This window comes from Natator depressus, chromosome 10, assembly GCF_965152275.1.
Source record: "Natator depressus isolate rNatDep1 chromosome 10, rNatDep2.hap1, whole genome shotgun sequence".
Taxonomy (NCBI): Eukaryota; Metazoa; Chordata; order Testudines; family Cheloniidae; genus Natator; species Natator depressus.
Window position 1 is genome coordinate 37,675,952 of NC_134243.1, and position 19,227 is coordinate 37,695,178.

Sequence of the window (19,227 nt, forward strand, 5' to 3'; positions counted from 1 at the left end):
TTTTGACACTGTCTCCCACAGTATTCTTGCCAGCAAGTTAAAGAAGTATGGGCTGGATGAATGGACTATAAGGTGGATAGAAAGTTGGCTAGATTGTCGGGCTCAAAGGGTAGTGATCAATGGCTCCATGTCTAGTTGGCAGCCGGTATCAAGAGGAGTGCCCAAAGGGTCGGTCCTGGGGCCGGTTTTGTTCAATATCTTCATTAATGATCTGGAGGATTGCGTGGATTTCACCCTCAGCAAGTTTGCAGATGACACTAAACTGGGAGGAGCAGTAGATACGCTGGAGGGTAGGGATAGGATACAGAGGAACCTAGACAAATTAGAGGATTGGGCCAAAAGAAATCTGATGAGGGTCAACAAGGACAAGTGCAGAGTCCTGCACTTAGAAGGGAAGAATCCCATGCACCGCTACAGACTAGGGACCGAGAGGCTAGGCAGCAGTTCTGCAGAAGAGGACCTAGTGGTTACAGTGGACGAGAAGTTGGATATGAGTTAACAGTGTGCTCTTGTTGCCAAAAAGGCTAATGGCATTTTGGGCTGTGTAAGTACAAGCATTGTCAGCAGATCGAGAGACGCGATCGTTCCCCTCTATTTGGCATTGGTAAGGCCTCATCTGGAGTACTGTGTCCAGTTTTGGGCCCCACCCTACAAGAAGGATGTGAAAAAATTGGAAAGAGTCCAGAGGAGGGCAACAAAAATTATTACGGTGCTGGAGTACATGACTTATGACGAGAGGCTGAGGGAACTGGGATTATTTAGTCTGCAGAAGAGAAGAATGAGGGGGGATTTGATAGCTGCTTTCAACTACCTGAAAGGGGGTTCCAAAGAGGATGGATCTAGACTGTTCTTAGTGGAAGCAGATGACAGAACAAGGAGTAATGGTCTCAAGTTGCAGTGGGGGAGGTTCAGGTTGGATATTAGGAAAAACTTTTTCACTAGCAGGGTAGTGAAGCACTGGAATGGGTTACCTAGGGAGGTGGTGGAATCTCCTTCCTTAGAGATTTTTAAGGTCAGGCTTGGGATGATTTAGTTGGGGATTGGTGCTGCTTTGAGCAGGGGGTTGGACTAGATGACCTTCTGAGGTCCCTTCCAACCCTGATATTCTATGATTGTATGATTCTCACCTAATCACATAAATCTAGGATTTAACGCTTTAAGAAGAGTACCAAATATCAAGAGTTGGCAATACTGCACAAAGCTAATGAAAACTTTGAGGCTCTAATGCCTCCTTGGCTTAGAAATGTCCTGTGCCACTGGACTCCTTGTTATGCATGTAAACTGTCATTTAAAAATCCTTTTATTTTAAATGCTTTGTTCCTACTATTAAAATAAACAATACTTGGGCTTTTAAGAAGGCTGTTTGGTCACACACTCCCAAAGGGAGAAATCACAGCTACCAAACCCAGTTGGACCTCTACTATTAGAAGGTGTTCAGATACTGTGGTGGTGAGCACAGTATAGGAACCTAAATAAAATAGGGTAAGCACAATTCATACACAGGGTACTATAGCCAGGGCCCAGTCTTAAGAGAAGGAGAATTGTGGAATTCCACCTCAGGAGAGGTAAATGCATGAGGCCTGCCTGACAGCTGATGCACTCAGATCTTCAAGGGGTCAGAGGTGCAGCTAGCCCTGTAACCATGACAAGGGACTTCTATGTTTGAACATTATTTTGCAATGATGGCACATAAGTCTGTTTTCAGTTTCCCAGCACCCACAGGCCTTAAAAGTAGATATTGCTTTATAATATCATTAAAAATAAAGCCTTACATTTGTATCACACTTGCAAATGCAATAAGGTAGGACTTTTATATATGATTTATTAAGAACTATGTCTCTGGAATGTGCTTCATCAGGGTTTGAGTTTTGTGTGGGTTATTTTAAACTGATTTAGCTTGGGGTTTTTTGTTTTGTTTTTAACCTGTGAATAAGGCATCTCAGAGATATAATCAAGCTATTCTAGCTCTCTTGTAGTTTCCATGCTATCAAGACCCCTAAGGAGTGGAAGTGTACATCATTTCTACTACAGCTCAGTTCCTCCCTTAGTACTACTCATGATACATATATAAGAATGTAGAGAGGTTCAGGTATCAAACTGCACACTATATCCAGGGGTTTCAGCTAGTGATTAGAGCAAAGGTCTGGGAGCCAGGATTTGAGTTCTGGTCTTGTCATTGACTCAGATGATCAAGGATCTGTCCACCTCTTTATGCCTTATTTTCCTATTCTGTAAAATTGGAATACCAACCATTTTACAGGAGTGTTGTGAGGGCTAATTAGGTGCTTGTAAAGTTCTGATATGCAAAGTATGATTATTAAAGCCTAGGAGTTATCATGAGTTCAGTGAATGTATAATTTTTGGGGGATTCACCACCCTCATACATGTTCTCCTGTGGGCTACCTCTTGTGAAGTCCTACCTGCATTTCGTAAAGTGGCTCCTGAGCATTCAAAGACAGTGACTTGCTTCCCATTCCAGAACACTACAGCATCCTGAAATAGCCATAGAGAAGTTACAAAGCAGTTTCATTTCTGCTGGAAACATGCATGAAATACCTCAACGATTTGTAACTCAGTTTAGTGCCAATCTAGTAATTCTGCTAAAGTCCCATGTAGAGTCTATGCTATATTCATTTCTGTGCATGAACAAACAACAATGGAATAAACTTTCCATCACAGCCAACATCTTATACCTTCCTCTATATATTTGCTGTGTTGTCCAATGCCCAAAGGTCAGTAACCAGGGAGCTATTAATGAATAATTGTGCTGCCTGGAAATCAGCTCCATTGGAATATGCCTGTTGTAGTAGTGATGCTATTTTCCATCAACACACATATACTGCATAAGCAACTAAAATATAAGGAAGGAAGAATCAAAGAAGAGTTAGATAAATTATGGTGGAAACCTTGGATTCCATCTCTGAAATAATTAAACCACATTAAGTAAGTGAGTCTTCGGCAAGAAAAGAAACTGCCCACAACAACTGAGATGGTGAGTTACCTTAGTGGCAAATACTCCATTAATATGCATATCAATGCGGAGGCTGTGCGTGGCTCCTGTGCCGAAGAAGGTCACATTAAGCAGATTTGGGGACACTTGCACTACTGCCACCTGCTGGTGGAAATGAGATGACATAGCCTGCTCGCTGAGGATCACCACAGAGCTCATGTTGTTCACTGCCAGTAGGTTTTTCCTGGAGCCCCACTACACACAGAGAGGGTGAGAAAAATCCAACATACTTTCATCAGAGATTTTTGAAACACTAATTCAGAGGGGCCTCAGTTACAGCTAGTGTCTCGGGGTGGGGGGCACATATAACATACATATGAATATAATCTCAAAATGAAATCCTAGTTTCTGAACTCAGGCATAGTCAAGAGGTTGCATACCCACATGTACTTCTTCAGGGTATGCTATAACTATATTTTCACCTATACTCCTTCAGTACATGGAGGGGGGCATGGATCAGCGTTCATGTTGCACTCCCAGTCAGTACCCAGCCCCAGCTGGAGAAGCTAAGGATCCAACCAGAGGACCAAATTCTGGTCATGTGCCACTTGAGGCATGTTGCACATACACTAAGAAGAAGGGTACATAGAAGAGCCTGTTTTAAACTATTACCTCTTTTCATCCCACCGCTTGCCACTATTACACCATCTTGCATTCAGTACTGTTAGAGAAAGATAAAGTACTCAACAAGATAGCTAATACTTTTTCCTATAAAATCATAGATTATCAGGGTTGGAAGGGACCTTAGGAGATCATCTAGTCCAACCCCCCTGCTCAAAGCAAGACCAACTGCCAGTTTTTGCCCCAGATCCCTAATTGGCCCCCTCAAGGATTGAACTCACAACCCTGAGTTTAGCAGGCCAATGCTCAAACCACTGAGCTATTCCTCTCCCCCCTACCCCCCAGCAAGATGTGCATGTGAGGTTCTTTCCCATGACAAATTGTTTCTTCTTTGACTACCCAAAGTCCTATTAGCAGTTTTCTTAAGATTTCGCCTAGAGCTGGTTCAAATATTTTAGATGAAAAATGCAGTTTCAACCAAAAAACATTTTCCCCAAGACTTAGATGGTAGGTGGCAGCAGTGGAGAATGAGGTAGCAGTAGCCCCCCACTACACTTTAGTCCAGTGGTCAGGGCACTCACCTGAGATGTGGAAGACCTGAGTCCAATTTCCCCTCTAGTGATGTGGAGAACGGATCTGAAAATTGCAGGAGAGGACTATGGGATATTCTGGGGAAGGTCTTTCTTAATCTCTCCCACTGAAGCTTTTCCACTTTATATAAACAGTCACTGGACCAGGAACATGAACTTGGGTCTCCCACATCCTACCTGAGTGCTCCAACCACCAGGCTATAGAGTCGCCCTCTCACTCACTCAGTCTTGTCCAATGACTATTCACTGTCATTATGAATTGCCACTATGAATATCTAGTTCTAATTTCACCCTCTTTTGCCAGCCATCTCAATCAACAGTGCAGTTCAAACTTCCCAGGCCATACAGTACCCATCATGTGCACAAATTAAGAGGTCTGAGTATTTTTCACTATTGAGTCCCACCCTACTCAGGCTAAATATTATATTATATTATTATTAATAATAAATATTGATTATTCCCCCCCAAAAAAATTTAAGACCAGTCACACACAAAAGTCTTTCATAAGCAATAATTGGGGAGAGTTCTATTGAATTTAATAGGGATTAGACTAATCGGTTTCTACAAATCATCAACAGAATTTTATCGAAATTACTCCAAAAGCCTACATAATAAATAGGAAGGCTCTCCTTCTCTGTTTTAAGCCATCATGTAATGGGGATATAATTCTCTGCTGAGTTCTACAGACGGTCTCCAAAAAAAGAAAACCCAAAACAAAACAACCCTATACGAAGAGTACATGACTGGCTTTGACCAAAACACAGCATAATGTTTTAAGCCTATTGCTAAACTGATTCCCGGAGGGGAGAACACTGTCTTGGAGTCTTCTTTTGAGGCCTCTTTGACCAACTTCATTTTGGATAGACAGAGAATTTTCAAGGAAGCACTCAAGACCAAGATTGGACTGCTCAGGACAATACCCTTCAGCAGATCTCACAGACAGTAAAGCCAGGAGTCTTCCCAAGGTAGAAGAGTCATTTGTTCGCACTTGCCCATCACTGACACCTTCCAAGTACTTCAGGCAATTCTTTAAGCCACTCAAATACAACACATGTCAGAAGAGCTTTGATGGTAAAATGGAGGTGTGTCGTCTCAAGTGCCCAGTTCTGAGATCTTACCGCTTCCCTATGGCCTTCATTTGTACTTTATTAACAGATACAGTCAACTAGTTTGGTTATGGCTTACTTGGACCAGTTATTTAAATACCATTTAAGTTTTTGCAGGGTATAGTATCCCAGATAAGTCTAATGGGTTTGCTGTACATTAACAAACTATTATTTACATTATGGTAGCCCCCAAAGGCCCCAGCCCCATTGTGCTACGCACGTTATAAATCTGTAACAAAGAGATGGTCCCTGCAATACCAAAAAAAAAAAAAAAAAAAAAAAAAATTTATAACAATATAAATAATAAATAAAGCCACTTGTGCAATGTTAGTACACAGAGCTTCCTGCAGCAGTAAATTGCTGCAACTCTACTTTATCCTGCCAAACTTTGCAGCAGAAAATGATAAATTGTATATCATCTGGGACCATTAAACTGCCTCTAAATTGTCGTTACAGTAATATAAATAATAATATGATGATCGGGAAAGAAAACAAAGCTGTGGTGGCCATGTTAGGGGACTCCAAAATCCGGGTGAATAGGACTTGTGTATGATATGCAAGACCTGACTCTGGGATGACTTGTGTAGTTATTCATTTCAGTTAACAGATGGTAGCCTGTATATATACATAGTTACGATAGTAACTGGCTTGATGCCATATGCCCCTTTTTGTCCCTTGTTTCTAACTTTAAAGCCTGAAATTTCTTATGTTTAGTCCCATCACAGGAGACTTTTTTCCTGAATGTTTGGGGTGGCTGGACAAGGCATTGTCAAATTTGCATCAGCTTTTCATTACAAAAGATTTTTCTTATTTTCTTTGAAAAGTCATTTCTCAAAAACAGCTCAGCCCACAGGTTCCAAATTTGGTTTATTCTATAGATCTCAATAAGATCTGATATCTAACTATTCTTGGAAAGTTTGGTGAACTCACTGTGGGGTTATTAAGCATATTTCTTTGAAATGTATGACAATTCCATTAATGCTCCACAGATATTACAGAGCTCCCAGGTTCCTTGTATGGCATCCATGAGGGGCTTAGAAACTCTGTCAGAGTAGACATACCAAATGGGTTAGGATAAATTGCAGAATTTATAAGTGCTGCAGAAGCAGAAGGCACTCTTGGGCTCCAGAAACTCTCTGTCCTGCAGAACTCGTAAGCGCTAAAAGTTTCTGAGACATGGTGAGTCTCCATGGATCCTGCATTTTACTGGGATTTTTGAGCTACTGGTAGAACATTTTAATTTTCCGATTTTCAAGTGTTTGTTTCTAACAAACAGTGTTAATTCATAACACTGAATTCAAAACATTTGGGGTGTTTCTATGACTACACCATTCTAATAACATTGACTTAAATATCTGTATATGGTGGTAATTGTACTATAACCTAATCTGTGATCTGGAAAATAAGGCTAAATTATAGCTTTATTATTTTTCATTTTTATTTCTGAAGGTACTTCATTAACAGCACTGATTGACAGCTACCATACTATTATACTCCAGCATAAATGAACGAGAGCAGTGGTTCTCAAACTGGGGTCCAGAGTCCGGTTCTCAAACTGGGGTCCACGAGGGTACTCCAGGGGGTCTACAAGTCATGTCCGGGGCTGCTGGCCCTGCTAATCAACTCCTCCCTCTCCCTCCCAGTGCCTTCTGAACATCACAGAACAGCTGTTCAGCAGCGTGTAGGAGGAACTGGGAGGGAAGGGAAGGAGTGGGGATGGGGCGCGCTCAGGGGAGGGGGCGGAAAGAGGAGGGGCAGGGGTGGAGCAGGGGGTGGGAAGAGGTGGGGGTGGGGTCTTGGGGAAAGGGGTGGAGTTGGGGCGGGCCTGGGGCTGACTGGGGGTTGAGCACTACTGGAGAAAATTAGAAGCTGGCTTAGGGGTCCATAAAATTTTTTAAATCAAAATGCGGGGCCTCGGGTTGCTAAAGTTTGAGAACCTCTGGACTACAGAGTGAGTATTTCCCATCTACCTCTCTCCCATCTACCTCTCTACACAAACCATTGGACTAGATTGTAACAAACTGAAAGATTAATCTGGCCAGGAGCCAAACTCAGCTGATATTGACTTTTGGCCTCAATATATTGTTATGGCTTTCTGCCTCATCTGCGGTTTTTCATGGAAAAGTGGGTAAAAACCTTTTAGAGGAATTATCTGAGGATTCCAAGAGGAGAGGGTTACTCCCATGTACAGTAACTGAGGTTCTTCAAGATGCACAGTGCTATGTAACCGCCTGTGGGTGCTCCACTTTGCGCCCTGTGCTTGTAATCAGAGATTTGTAGTAGCAGTGCCTAGTTTGGTCACGCACATGCTGTCCCCATTATGCGCCACCCTAGGTGGTTAAATAGGACTGTGCAACCAGCCGTCCCTCGGTTCCTTCTCTACCGCAGAGAATCTAGCGTGAAACTCCAAAGTAGAGGGGAGGAGGGAATGTAGTGGAGCTCCCACAGGGACAACTATCTTGAAGAATCTCAGTTGCTGCACAAGGTGAGTAAGCATCTCTTCTTCTTTGAGGAGCATCCCTGTGGATGCTCCACTTTAGGTGACTGTGGAGCAGTGCCCCTCAGTGGAAGGCACAGGCTTCAGAGTTGCATTAGTGATGATTGATAAAACTGAGAGTCCAAACAGAGCATCTGATGATGACTGTTGCTCTATAGCATAGTGCTTTGTGAATGTAGGCAGATGCCCAAGTTGCTGCTCCGCAAATGTCAATAGGGGGGACATTGATAAGAAAGGCTATGGATGCTGGAAGTGTGTGCGCGTAGGCGCCAACTTCCCCTCTGCCCCATGGGTGCTCGACCCCACCCCCACACCACCCTCACCCTGCCCCAATTCCCCCCCTTCCCCCAAATCCCCGCCCTGCCTCTTTACCGGCTCCTCCCCCGAGCACGCCACATCCTCACTCCTCCCCCTCCCTCCAGAAAAGTCCTAAGCGCTGCCAAATGGCTGTTAGGCGGTGGGGGGGAAGTGCTGGGAGGGGGAGGAGCAGGGATGCCGCGCTCAGGGTAGGAGGAGGGGGTGGGAGCGGGAGGAGTTTTGCTGCCAGTGGGTACGGAGCACCTGCTAATTTTTCCCATGGGTGCTCCAGCCCGACAGCACCCATAGAGTTGGTGCCTGTGTTTGTGCAGGTTCCCTTTGGGACTTGTAATTGACGCTTTTGATAACAAAGGTGCATCCTGATATCCACTTAGATAGTCTGCTTTGCAATGGTTTTCCCTTTTGATCATTCTGTTATAGAGACGAATAGTCTTGGCAAGTTTCTAAATGTTTTTGTTCTTTCCATGTAGAAAGCTAATGCTCTTTGAATGTCCAGTGTCTGGAGTGATGCCTATCTCTTTTGTATGCATACAGTTTTGGAAAAAAAATAGGCAAGTAAAATGGGTTGGTTCATACGAAAGGGGGAGGCAACCTTGGCTAGGAATTTAGGGTGTGGTTTTAAGGTAACTTTATATTTAAAGAAAGTGGTGTATGGGGGGGGTGCCATTAGGGCACCATGTTCTCCCACCTATCTGGCAAACATAATGATGATGAGGAAAGCCACCTTCATTGGTGGAGTAATGAGCAGGTGGCCAGCAGCTCAAAGGGTTTTCCCCCACGTCAGCGTAATACCAGGTTGAGTTCCCATGTAGGAGGTGGGTTCCTTATTTCGGGGTAAGCGTTCTCACTTCCTTGGAAATGTTTAGTTTTTGGGTAGGCGAATATGGTGACCCAATCCATCTTATTGTGGAAAGCTGTGATAGCTGCCAAACGTACCCTGATGCAGCTTGTGGAGAGACCCAGTTTTTTTAGTTCTAATATGTAATCCAGTACCCTTGGTAAAGGGGAGGATGTTGGTATAATTTGTTTGTCCTGGCACCATATGTTGAACCATTTCCACTTATGAATACATGTTTTTCTTATATTTGGTCTACGGCTGTGCAGTAATATGTCTTTTACTTCCTCCGAACAGGTCATTTCATTTAATTTCCTCTCAGCCATGGAGTAGCCAGGCCTTGAGGTGTAGTATTGTGAGGTTCAGATGGTGGATGTCTCCTGCATCTTGGGAGAGAAGATGAGGTATTAGAGGAAGATTTTTGAGGTGGGCACAAGGTGCTGTTAGGATGACTTTGGATTTGTCCCTCTTGATCTTGTTTCTGACCCAGGTTAAGAGTAGGGTCGGGGGAAATGCATACATTAACAGGGTATCCCAGTTGATGAGAAGAGCATCACCTAGGGAGTGGGGTCCCAGTCCAGCTCTGGCGCAATATTGTGGGCACTTGGTGTTCTGTGGTGTTGCAAAGAGGTCTATGGCAGGGAAGCCCCATAGCTTGAACATCATACGTAGAACTCCAGGGTATATTTCCCATTCAGGATTCTGTGAGAACTCTCCACTTAGCACATCTGCTGTTGTGTTTTGACATCCTGGAAGATAGGATGCTGATATGTCAATGTTGTGGCTGATGCACCAATTCCAGAGCACTCTTGCCTCTGTGCATAGGGAGTGGGATCACGCCACCCCACCTCCCACTGGCGGTTTATGTAAAACATGCATGCTACATTGTCCGTGAGGGTCCTGATGGCTTTGTTTTTGTTTAGAGGTAGAAAGTGGTTGCATGCGCTGCGGAGTGCCCTTAGCTCCAGCAAGTTTATGTGCCTGTTGGACTTCAGCCTTGGGACTGTGTTGAGTAGATGCACTCCCCAACCTATTAGGGAGGCATCCGCGGTGATTGTCATTGTTGGAAATGAGACTCCTGTACAGACGTTCTTCGATTGTGTCCACCATTTTAGGGAATCCTTTAACTTATTTGGCATTATAAAGACATCTGCTTAGGCAGTGCCTGTGTGGTATGTACACGGTTCGAAGCCAGGCCTGCAGGCATCGCATGTGTAGTCTGGCATGTTTGAAGACAAACGTTGTTGCTGACATAGGTCCCAGAAGTTGTAGGCATATTCTGGCAGATGTTTGTGGGTTGTCAGTCACTGTCGAAACGAAGCTGACAAGTGTGATGAAGCGTTTATGAGGCAGAGTTGCTGTTGAAGAGTTTGGACAAACTCCGATGAATTCCAGTTTCTGGACAGGTATCAGTGTTGACTTTTGCATGTTTATTTGTAACCGTAAGTTTGTGAAAAGGGTTATTGTACTCTGAGTGGTGTTCATTGCTTCATGTTGTGTTGGTGCCTTTATGAGGCAGTCGTACAGATATGAAACATCATGACTCTGTGTCTGCGGAGGTGTGTCGCCATCACTGCTAAGACTTTGGAGAAAACCCTTGGGGCGGTCAACAAGCTGAAGGGTAATACTTTGTATTGGAAGTGTTGTTTTCCCAGGGTGAACCTTAGGAATCTTCTGTGTGATGGATAGATGGTAATATGGAAATATGTGTCCTGGGCTGAGAGCCAGTCGCCCTTTTCTAATGCTGGAATTATAGTTGTTAGTGTCACCATTTTGAAATGCTGGGTTTTTGTTGAGTTTTCTTAGAATGGGTCTCCACCTGCCTGTCTTTTTCTGGGTTAGAAAATAGTGAGTAAAATCCTTTCCCTCTGTGCTCTGTTTGTACTGATTTCCTGCACCTAGGTGTATAAGGTGGTTTACTTCCTGTTGCAGCAGGTACTTGTGAGAGTGGTCCCTGAATAGGAACAGGAAGGGGTGACGATAAAGGGGATGGAATAACCAGTTTCGGCAATGTTAAATTGTTTTTTTCTCTTCCAGTAAGCAGTCAATAAATTCCAACATTTTTTGAAAAAATTACATGTGTATATTTTGACAGTAGGGCTTCGTAAAATTGCTATATGAAACTGCCGTTTTGCAGATGAATACACCTTGCGATGACTGAAGACATCTAACTGTGACGGGTTCAGTCACAGAGATCCCCTTGGGACTGTCACCTGATGTGCTAAAATTACCTCTGAGCCCGTTTTCCCTGCCAGATTGGGACTGCAGAACCCTGCCTTGTTGAGCTAGACACGCTAGTCTGCTGCAACACTGACACAGGGTCTGGTCCACGCCCCCAAAGCTGAAGATTTAACTGAAAACAGCTCAGCAGGTTACCTCCCTCCAGCACTCAGACACCCAGTTCCCAATGGGATCCAAACCCCAAATAAATCTGTTTTACTCTCTATAAAGCTTATACAGGGTAAATTCATAAATTGTCTGCCCTCTATAACACTGATAGAGAGTTATGCACAGCTGTTTGCTTCCCCAGGTATTAATAACTTACTCTGGGTTTATTAATAAACAAAAGTGATTTTATTAAGTATAAAAAGTATGATTTAAGTGGTTTCAAGTAATAACAGAACAAAGTAAGTCACCAAGCAAAATAAAGCAAAAACATGCAAGTCTAAGCCTAATACATTAAGAAACTGATTACAGGTAATTTCTCACCCTCAGAGATGTTCCAATAAGATTTTTTCACAAACTAGACTCCTTCCTGGTCTGGGCCCAATCCTTTCCCCGGTACAGTCTTTGTTAGTTCCAGCAGACATCTCAGGTGATAAGCAGGGGTTTTCTCATGACTGGCGGCTCCTTTTGTCCTGCTCCACCCCCTTTTATAGCTTTGGCACAAGACAGGAATCTTTTGTCTGTGCTTGTCCCCAGCCCCGCCTCATCAATGGAATAGTACAAGGATTAAGATGGATTCCAGTATCATGTGACATGATCACATGTCACTGTAAGACCTCTAGTCTCCATTCTTCCTGGGTTGGCCCACATATGCACAGGAAGGCGTGCAGGTAAATAAACCATTTACAACCAACTGTCCTAGTCAATGGGAGCCATCAAGATTCTAAACCACCATTAATGGCCCACACTTTGCATAATTACAATAGGACCTCAGATTTATACTTCATATTTCTAGCTTCCGATACAAGAATGATACATGCATACAAATCGGAGGAATATATTCAGAAGCATATTTCCATAAAACATATGGAGTGCAACGTCCCACTAACCTCTTCCATTCTCTGTCATACAGGGTTGTTCTAGTATGGTGTTGCTTTCCCCTCTCATTTAACTGCCTCCACCATTAGTGAGTTTGGCGTGGAGTGTGTGAACAAGAACTCCACTCCTTTAGATGGCGCATAGTATTTCTTGTCTGATCTTTTGTATGAGGGAGGTGCTGTTGCCTGTGTCTGCCAGATGGTTTTGGCAGGCTCCATAATAGCACCATTAATCAGACATCTTCCTAGGCAAAGATAGTGTTACTGAAGTATGTATTGTAGTTTATGCTGAGATTCAGGTACCTCTTCTAGGGGTATGTCCAGGGACTCTGCCACCCTTCTGAAGAGTTCCTGGAATTGTCTGAAGTCATCTCCTGTGGGGAGGTGGCGGCATTATAGTTTCATTCAGTGATGAAGATGACAGGTTCACTGGTGGTAAGGCTTCCTGGTCTGAGATTTCTTCAGTTTCCTCATTCACCTCCTCCTGTGTTTCTGAGGGTCCTGATATAGGTGATGATGGAAATTGTGGTACTCTAGATCTTGGTGGGCTTGGGGGCTTGAGATGTTGTGCCCTGCATACTGCCAAGGGGTTCCAGTAGGGCCAATTTGGTGGGAATGGCATGGGAAGCGGCGCCAATGGGTGCCCATACCAGCTATGTGCCTCTAAAGGTGAGTGGTATTCTGTTTGGTGGGATGGTTCTGGTTTGGGTGAAGAATGATGAGGTTCATATATTTCCCCTTCGTCCCTATCATCATCACTGGAAAGAGGGGGAGCCGATCTAGGTGGTGTGGTCAGGGGGCTCGGTACCTACTGATTTGGACTGCCATCAGTACCGAGGAGCGGGAACTCCAGCATTGAAGAGACCAGTAGCTCTGTATGTCTTAGGAAATGGTACAGTACCGTGAATGCTGGTACCGATGTCGGTACTGCAGTGGTACAGGAGTGTGAGTAGTACCAGCCAGTGCCAAGGATCTTGTGTTGTGCTGTGTAAGTACCACAGGTGGCGTCACTGCACTGCCCAGTGCAGAGTGTCTTTTTGACTCTGTGGGTACCGAGGTGGAGGGTTTTACTTTGCCCTGTGAGCCTCGGTCCAAGCTTGCCCACTTAGGGTCTTTTGCTCTCTGGGAACTCGTGATACCGGAAGGTCCCGGTGTCTTGGACGCCAACGTGCCTGCTGCCATTGGCACCAAGGTAGTCTTGGGGGTTAGGGTCTTGCTTTTTCTTAACCAATTCCTGTTGCAGTGAAATCAGTCTGCTTTTTTGTAGCCTTCTTGGATAAAGTCTCTTTTGTAGGGGCTGTTGAGGCAGGACCTCTGTCAGAGGCTGCTAATGGCGACTGTTGGCGAGTCCTCGACTCAGGGTCCAAGGCAGGTCTCAGAGAGATTTCTCCATCATAAGGAGCTTAAGTTGAAGGTCCCTCACTTTTCTTGTTCTGGTCCTTAGATTACGGCAGTGTGGACATGTAATGGTTCTAACTTGGGGACTTGTTGGGGAATGTGGCCTCGTAGTCATGGCTGCAGCTCGTGACTCCCAAGGGGGTTGTCAGGAGGGGAGCCCGGGCCCTCTCACTCCACCAGACTCCAAACCAGGGCCCTTTGGGCTACCAGTAGTCTGGCAACCAAGGCTGCTTAATGCTGTCCTCCCTGGGCCTCTTCATTTTGTCCCCCCCAGGGTCAGCTTAGTCCAAGGCTTTCCCCTGGTGGGGAAATCCAAACCACAATAAATAAGAGGGGGACACCAATGTTCAAGGTCCACAGGATACTTCCCTCTCTGGTTGTCTCTGGGGTGGGTTCTCCCTTCCCTCAAGGAGGGACCTTTAGGCAGCTGTGTCAGAGTCTTAGGCTTCCCTCTGCTCTGCACTGCTGGAGCTGTGGGCTGCAGGTCTGCTCACCTCCAGCTCTACCCCCAAATGTGCTAATTGCCTTCCTTTTAATTCCTCCAGCAGATGGAGCATTTGCTGCAAGTGTGGTGGGGCAGGGTTGGCTGAGCCCAAAGTAATCCCTTAAACCCCTATTGCCAGTGTGGTGTTTGTACACCCCATCACAGTAGACTTTTGAGGGATGTGAGTCTCGCCAAGACAGTGGACACACTGCGCATGTCTGTCAGAGATAGGGATTTGACAGTCTGAAAGTCAAGAACTAGATAAACTCATGGAGGATAGGTCCATCAATGGCTATTAGCCAGGATGTGCAGGGGTGGTATCCCTAGCCTCGGTTTTGCCAGAAGCTAGGAATGGGCAACGGGGATGGATCACTTGATGATTACTTGTTCTGTTCATTCCCTTTGAAGCATATGGCATTGGCCACTGTCGGAAGACAGGATACTGGGCTAAATGAACCTTTGGTCTGACCCAGAATGGCTGTTCTTATGACCTGATTCTTACCTAGAGCATGCAACTGCCATTGCTATTTATGTTATATACTTTTCATTCTAAAAAGTGAAACAAGCAGAAAGAAATCTCAGACCTCCTTCCCCTGCAAAGAGTCAGATACATTCATGACTGACTCCCCTGTTCCTAAACAAACAAACAAAAAGAGCGTGGGGGGCTGTTCCTCACAAGTTAAAACAGGGCAACAAAATAATATTATATATTAAAGTTGTTACTGATTTTTTAAAAAATCAAAAAGATACAAATTTGAAAACTGAAGGCTGAAAAAATATCACAGAAGGATCTGAAAGCAAAAGCTTTCCTGTTTTCCTGGGCCAGAAAGCCAGATCAGGATGCTGAATCAAATGGATTTTCTGACCAATAAGACATAAAAATAGAGATGGTTGGGTAGAGGACAATAGATCAACTCCCTCTTTACTAGATGGCACGTGCCTAACTGCTCTCAAGAGTGTTACCCTAGAAGCATCCCAACCCTGTCAAGTACTGGAGGAGAACTGGAGGAGAAAAACAAACAAGTGAGGAATATCCAGCAGAATACTTCGCTTTTTTTTGAGAAATTTATTTATCTCACACCTGAAAATTTACCAAATTAGCTGTTCCAAAATCATTATTCCAGAATAGTTATTTTGATATAAATGCCCATGTGGACATTCTCATTCCAGAATAAGAATGTCCATACAGGATTTTATACAGAAATAACAATTCTGTAATAGCAATTCTGGCAAATTTGCAAGTGTATGTTCCAACATGTGTTTTAGGATGAAGTAATTTCAAGGCATTGCAATAATGAGAAATTATAAACATTAGGAGGAAAATCTCGGAAAATATCTGGAGTCCTCGTTTGAGTTCTTTGTCTCCAATTTGGAGGGGAAGGATGGGTCTGTGGTCAAATCATACAGCTAGGAGTCTATATCCCAAGTTCTAATCCTAGATCTGTCACTGATGTACTGTGTGACCTTGGGCATGTAACCTATCCCCAGATTTTTAAAAGGTATTTAGGTATTGTGGTGCTCAGCTAACTGATTTAGGAGTCTAATGCATTTTCAAAAGGGATCTAGGCACTTAGGAGCCAAAATCCCATTGACAGTCTGAGATTAAGCCTCCTAAGTGCCTAGATCCATTCGTAAAATGACATTAAGCCCTGGTCTACACTAGGGGGTGGGAGTTGATGTAAGGTACACAACTTCAGCTACGAGAATAGCGTAGCTGAAGTCGACGTACCTAGATCGACTTACCGAAGCATCTTCACGGCGGTGAGTCGACTGCTGCCGCTCCCCCGTCAACTCCGCTTGCGCCTCTCGCGGCACTGGAGTTCCTGAGTCGATGGGAGAGCGCTCGGGGATCGATTTATCGCGTCTAGACTAGACGCGATAAATCGACCCCTGATATATCAATTGCTACCCGCCAATCTGACAGGTAGTGTAGACCTACCCTTAGGCTCCTAAATAAGTTAGGCATTTTCACACTGAACACAGCAATGCCAAATTACCTTTAAAAATCTGGGCCTTAGTCTCTGCCAGTTTACACACCTTTTATAAAAGAGGATAATATTTACGTATTTCACAAAAAGACACATTAACTTATTATTTGTAAAGTGCTGTAAGAGCCTCAGACAGAAAGTGTCAAAGAAATGCAAAGTATTATATTTAGGCTACTTTGTCTGACACTCTTCTCTTCCTAATTCTAGTATTTGAAAACCATAGGATACAGGGAATATGCAGAGTATTAGAAAGATTCACCAACACTTTCCTCTGACAGCAAACAATCCTAAAGGGGAAAGAGATCAACTCAACCCAGATTTACCTTTATCTGAGTGATATTCCCCTCCAGTTCTGTAGGGGTCTGAAGCTTCCATCTGTCCTTTCCCTCCAACACCCATGTGCTCTGATTGGACATTGATGCTTTCCTCCACATAGCTATTCTCCCTTTATTGGTACCAGCTGCTAGGAGACCTGCCATTAATAAAGTTGTTCTATATTTCAAATCAAGTTCAGAAAAAACAACAAACATTAAATGAGGTAAAAAATAACCAAAGTCTGGTTTTATTTGTAATCCAACAGTCAGAGTTGTGCTCATGAAAATAAAAGACTTGCAACACGATAGACAGGCAGTATGCAGGCATCCCCATACAGTTCTGCCAATGTCTCTCCATATTGACTAGATACCAACAATCCAGTCCTGAATCTCCCTTGAGGAGAAACTGCAAGAAATATCACATGACTGTAAGTGGGTTAAAGTCCCTCTGTGCTTCAAGATTGAACCGTGCTTTAACTGTGTCAGGAGAGAACCTTAGTTTAAACAGCTACACATTTGTGTTCGCATAGTAGATAAGGTCCCCACAGCAGATTTGTTACTATTGAAAAGTATCCTGCTGGACACAGTAATATGAAAACTATAACTACACTAAAATTCCTACAGAGCACCAAAGACAGACATTTCACAACAAGGTTTATGAGCTAAGGATCACAGTTCTCATAGGGTTTCTTACCTTTAACAGTGCAGTAAGAGACAGAGTTTAAACATTCCCCTACTTCAAAGCCAAGCTGCACATCTAGAAAGAGCACATAATTCTCACTTCGCTCTAAATCCCAGAACCTAAGTGCACAGAAAACAAGGGGCTTTTAAAAAGTGATAGCCTTCCAGATGTTTGACTGAAGAGATTCAATAGGATACAATGCAGGGCACACATTTTCTATTACTGGAATACCCAGATCATTTCATTCTAAAATGAAACTGCCAGCAGCCGTCTGGCAGTGGTCACCAACCGGTAGATCGTGATCAGCTGGTTGACCGTGGTGCCTCTGACAGTAGATCTGTCTCAGTCTAGGGTTGCCAACCCTCTGCAGCCAAATCGGGAGATCGGCCTCTAAGTCCAGAGGCAGAGCAGGGCTAAGGCAGGTTCCCTGCCTGCCCTGGCCCCGCGCTGCTCCTGAAAGTGGCCGACACATTGCTGCGGCCCCTGGGGGAGGGGTCAGGGGGTCTTCACACGCTGCCCTCGCCTGCAGACACCAGCACCGCTGCTCCCATTGGCCATAGGGAACTGTGGCCAATGGGAGTTGCGGGGATGGTGCCTGCGGACGGGGGCAGCACGCGGCGCCACCTGCCCCTCCCACCCCAGGAGCCACTGCCAGACATGCTGGCTGCTTCCAGGAGTGGCGCAGGGCCAAGGCAGGCAAGGAGGCTAACTTAGCCCCACTGCGCCGCCACCTGGGAACCGCCTGAGGTAAGTGGTGCCTGTCTGGAGCCCACACCCCGAACACCTCCTGCACCCCAACCCCCAGCCCTAGCCCCCTCCCAGAGCCCACATCCTGTGCCCCAACCTCTTGCCCCAGCCCTGAGCCCCCTGCTGCATCCAAACTCCCTGCCCCAGGCTCAACCAGAGCACCTCCCACACTCCAAACCCCTCTGCCCCCACCCAGAACCTGCACCCCTTCCCACACCCCAACCCGCTGTCCCAGCCCGATGAAAGTGAGTGAGGGTGGAAGAGAGCGAATGACGGAGGGAGGGGGGATGGAGTTAGCAGGGCGGGGCCTCAGAGAAGGGGCTGGGCAGGGGGCGAGGCACGGGTGTTTGGGTTTGTGTGATTACTGTTATTTCTACATTTTTTTTGAGGTAGATCCTGGGTTGCACTTAAATTCAAAAAGTGATCTTTGCTTTAAAAGGTTGGAGACCAACTAGTATGTGGAATGTGCAAAAGCCGCTTATTAACTTTCACTCATTTTTTAACTTATCTCCTTACAATCTTACTTTTTCCTTTAACTTATTATTTACTCTGTTTTCTGATATCAGGTATGAAAAAATATTTGGAAACAAACGGCCTCATTTATACAGAGGGGCTTGGATATCCTTTTACTTTCCATCTCATGGTTCTCCATCTTTTTTAAAATGCTCCCCATTACCATTAACTGCTAACAACCCTTTGAATTCAAGGGGGATTTTCTGGAACAAAGCATAGAAGCCAAATGCCTTCCTTGCCAATTAGAAAATGGTGCTGGGTCTTTACTACCATTCTCCCAAAATTAACCAGGTGACTGGCTGATCATACTAGCAAGCCTAAGTTCAAGAAAAGTGTACCTCTTATGCTGCTGAACATATATTCCCCATCTTGGCATTCCATTGATATTAATGAAATGCAAATATAAAGAAGTAATACAGATGTTATACAGTAATACAGATCATAAATGATCTGGAGGATGGTGTGTATTGCACCCTCAGCAAGTTTGCAGATGACACTAAACTAGGAGGAGAGGTAGATACGCTGGAGGGTAGGGATAGGATACAGAGGGACCTAGACAAATTAGAGGATTGGGCCAAAAGAAATCTGATGAGGTTTAACAAGGACAAGTGCAGAGTCCTGCACTTAGGATGGAAGAATCCAATGCACCGCTACAGACTAGGGACCGAATGGCTCGGCAGCAGTTCTGCAGAAAAAGACCTAGGGGTTACAGTGGACGAGAAGCTGGATATGAGTCAACAGTGTGCCCTTGTTGCCAAGAAGGCCAATGGCATTTTGGGATGTATAAGTAGGGGCATTGCCAGCAGATCGAGGGACGTGATCGTTCCCCTCTATTCGACACTGGTGAAGCCTCATCTGGAGTCTTGTGTCCAGTTTTGGGCCCTGCATTACAAGAAGGATGTGGAAAAATTGGAAAGAGTC

General features: G+C 44.7%; 1 protein-coding gene across 7 annotated transcripts in view; it reads right to left on the bottom strand.

The window, feature by feature from the left end:
• IFT140 (intraflagellar transport 140) overlaps positions 1-19,227 on the bottom strand; it is a 236,216-nt gene that overhangs the window by 151,344 nt on the left and 65,645 nt on the right. For all 7 annotated transcript variants that reach the window (XM_074965776.1, XM_074965778.1, XM_074965777.1 and 4 more), the window contains 4 exons: positions 17,059-17,165; positions 16,374-16,522; positions 3,002-3,205; positions 2,421-2,493 (listed from right to left, as the gene is read on the bottom strand). In XM_074965776.1, coding sequence (XP_074821877.1) covers positions 2,421-2,493; positions 3,002-3,205; positions 16,374-16,522; positions 17,059-17,165 — 533 coding nt within the window. The remainder of the gene's footprint in view (positions 1-2,420; positions 2,494-3,001; positions 3,206-16,373; positions 16,523-17,058; positions 17,166-19,227) is intronic.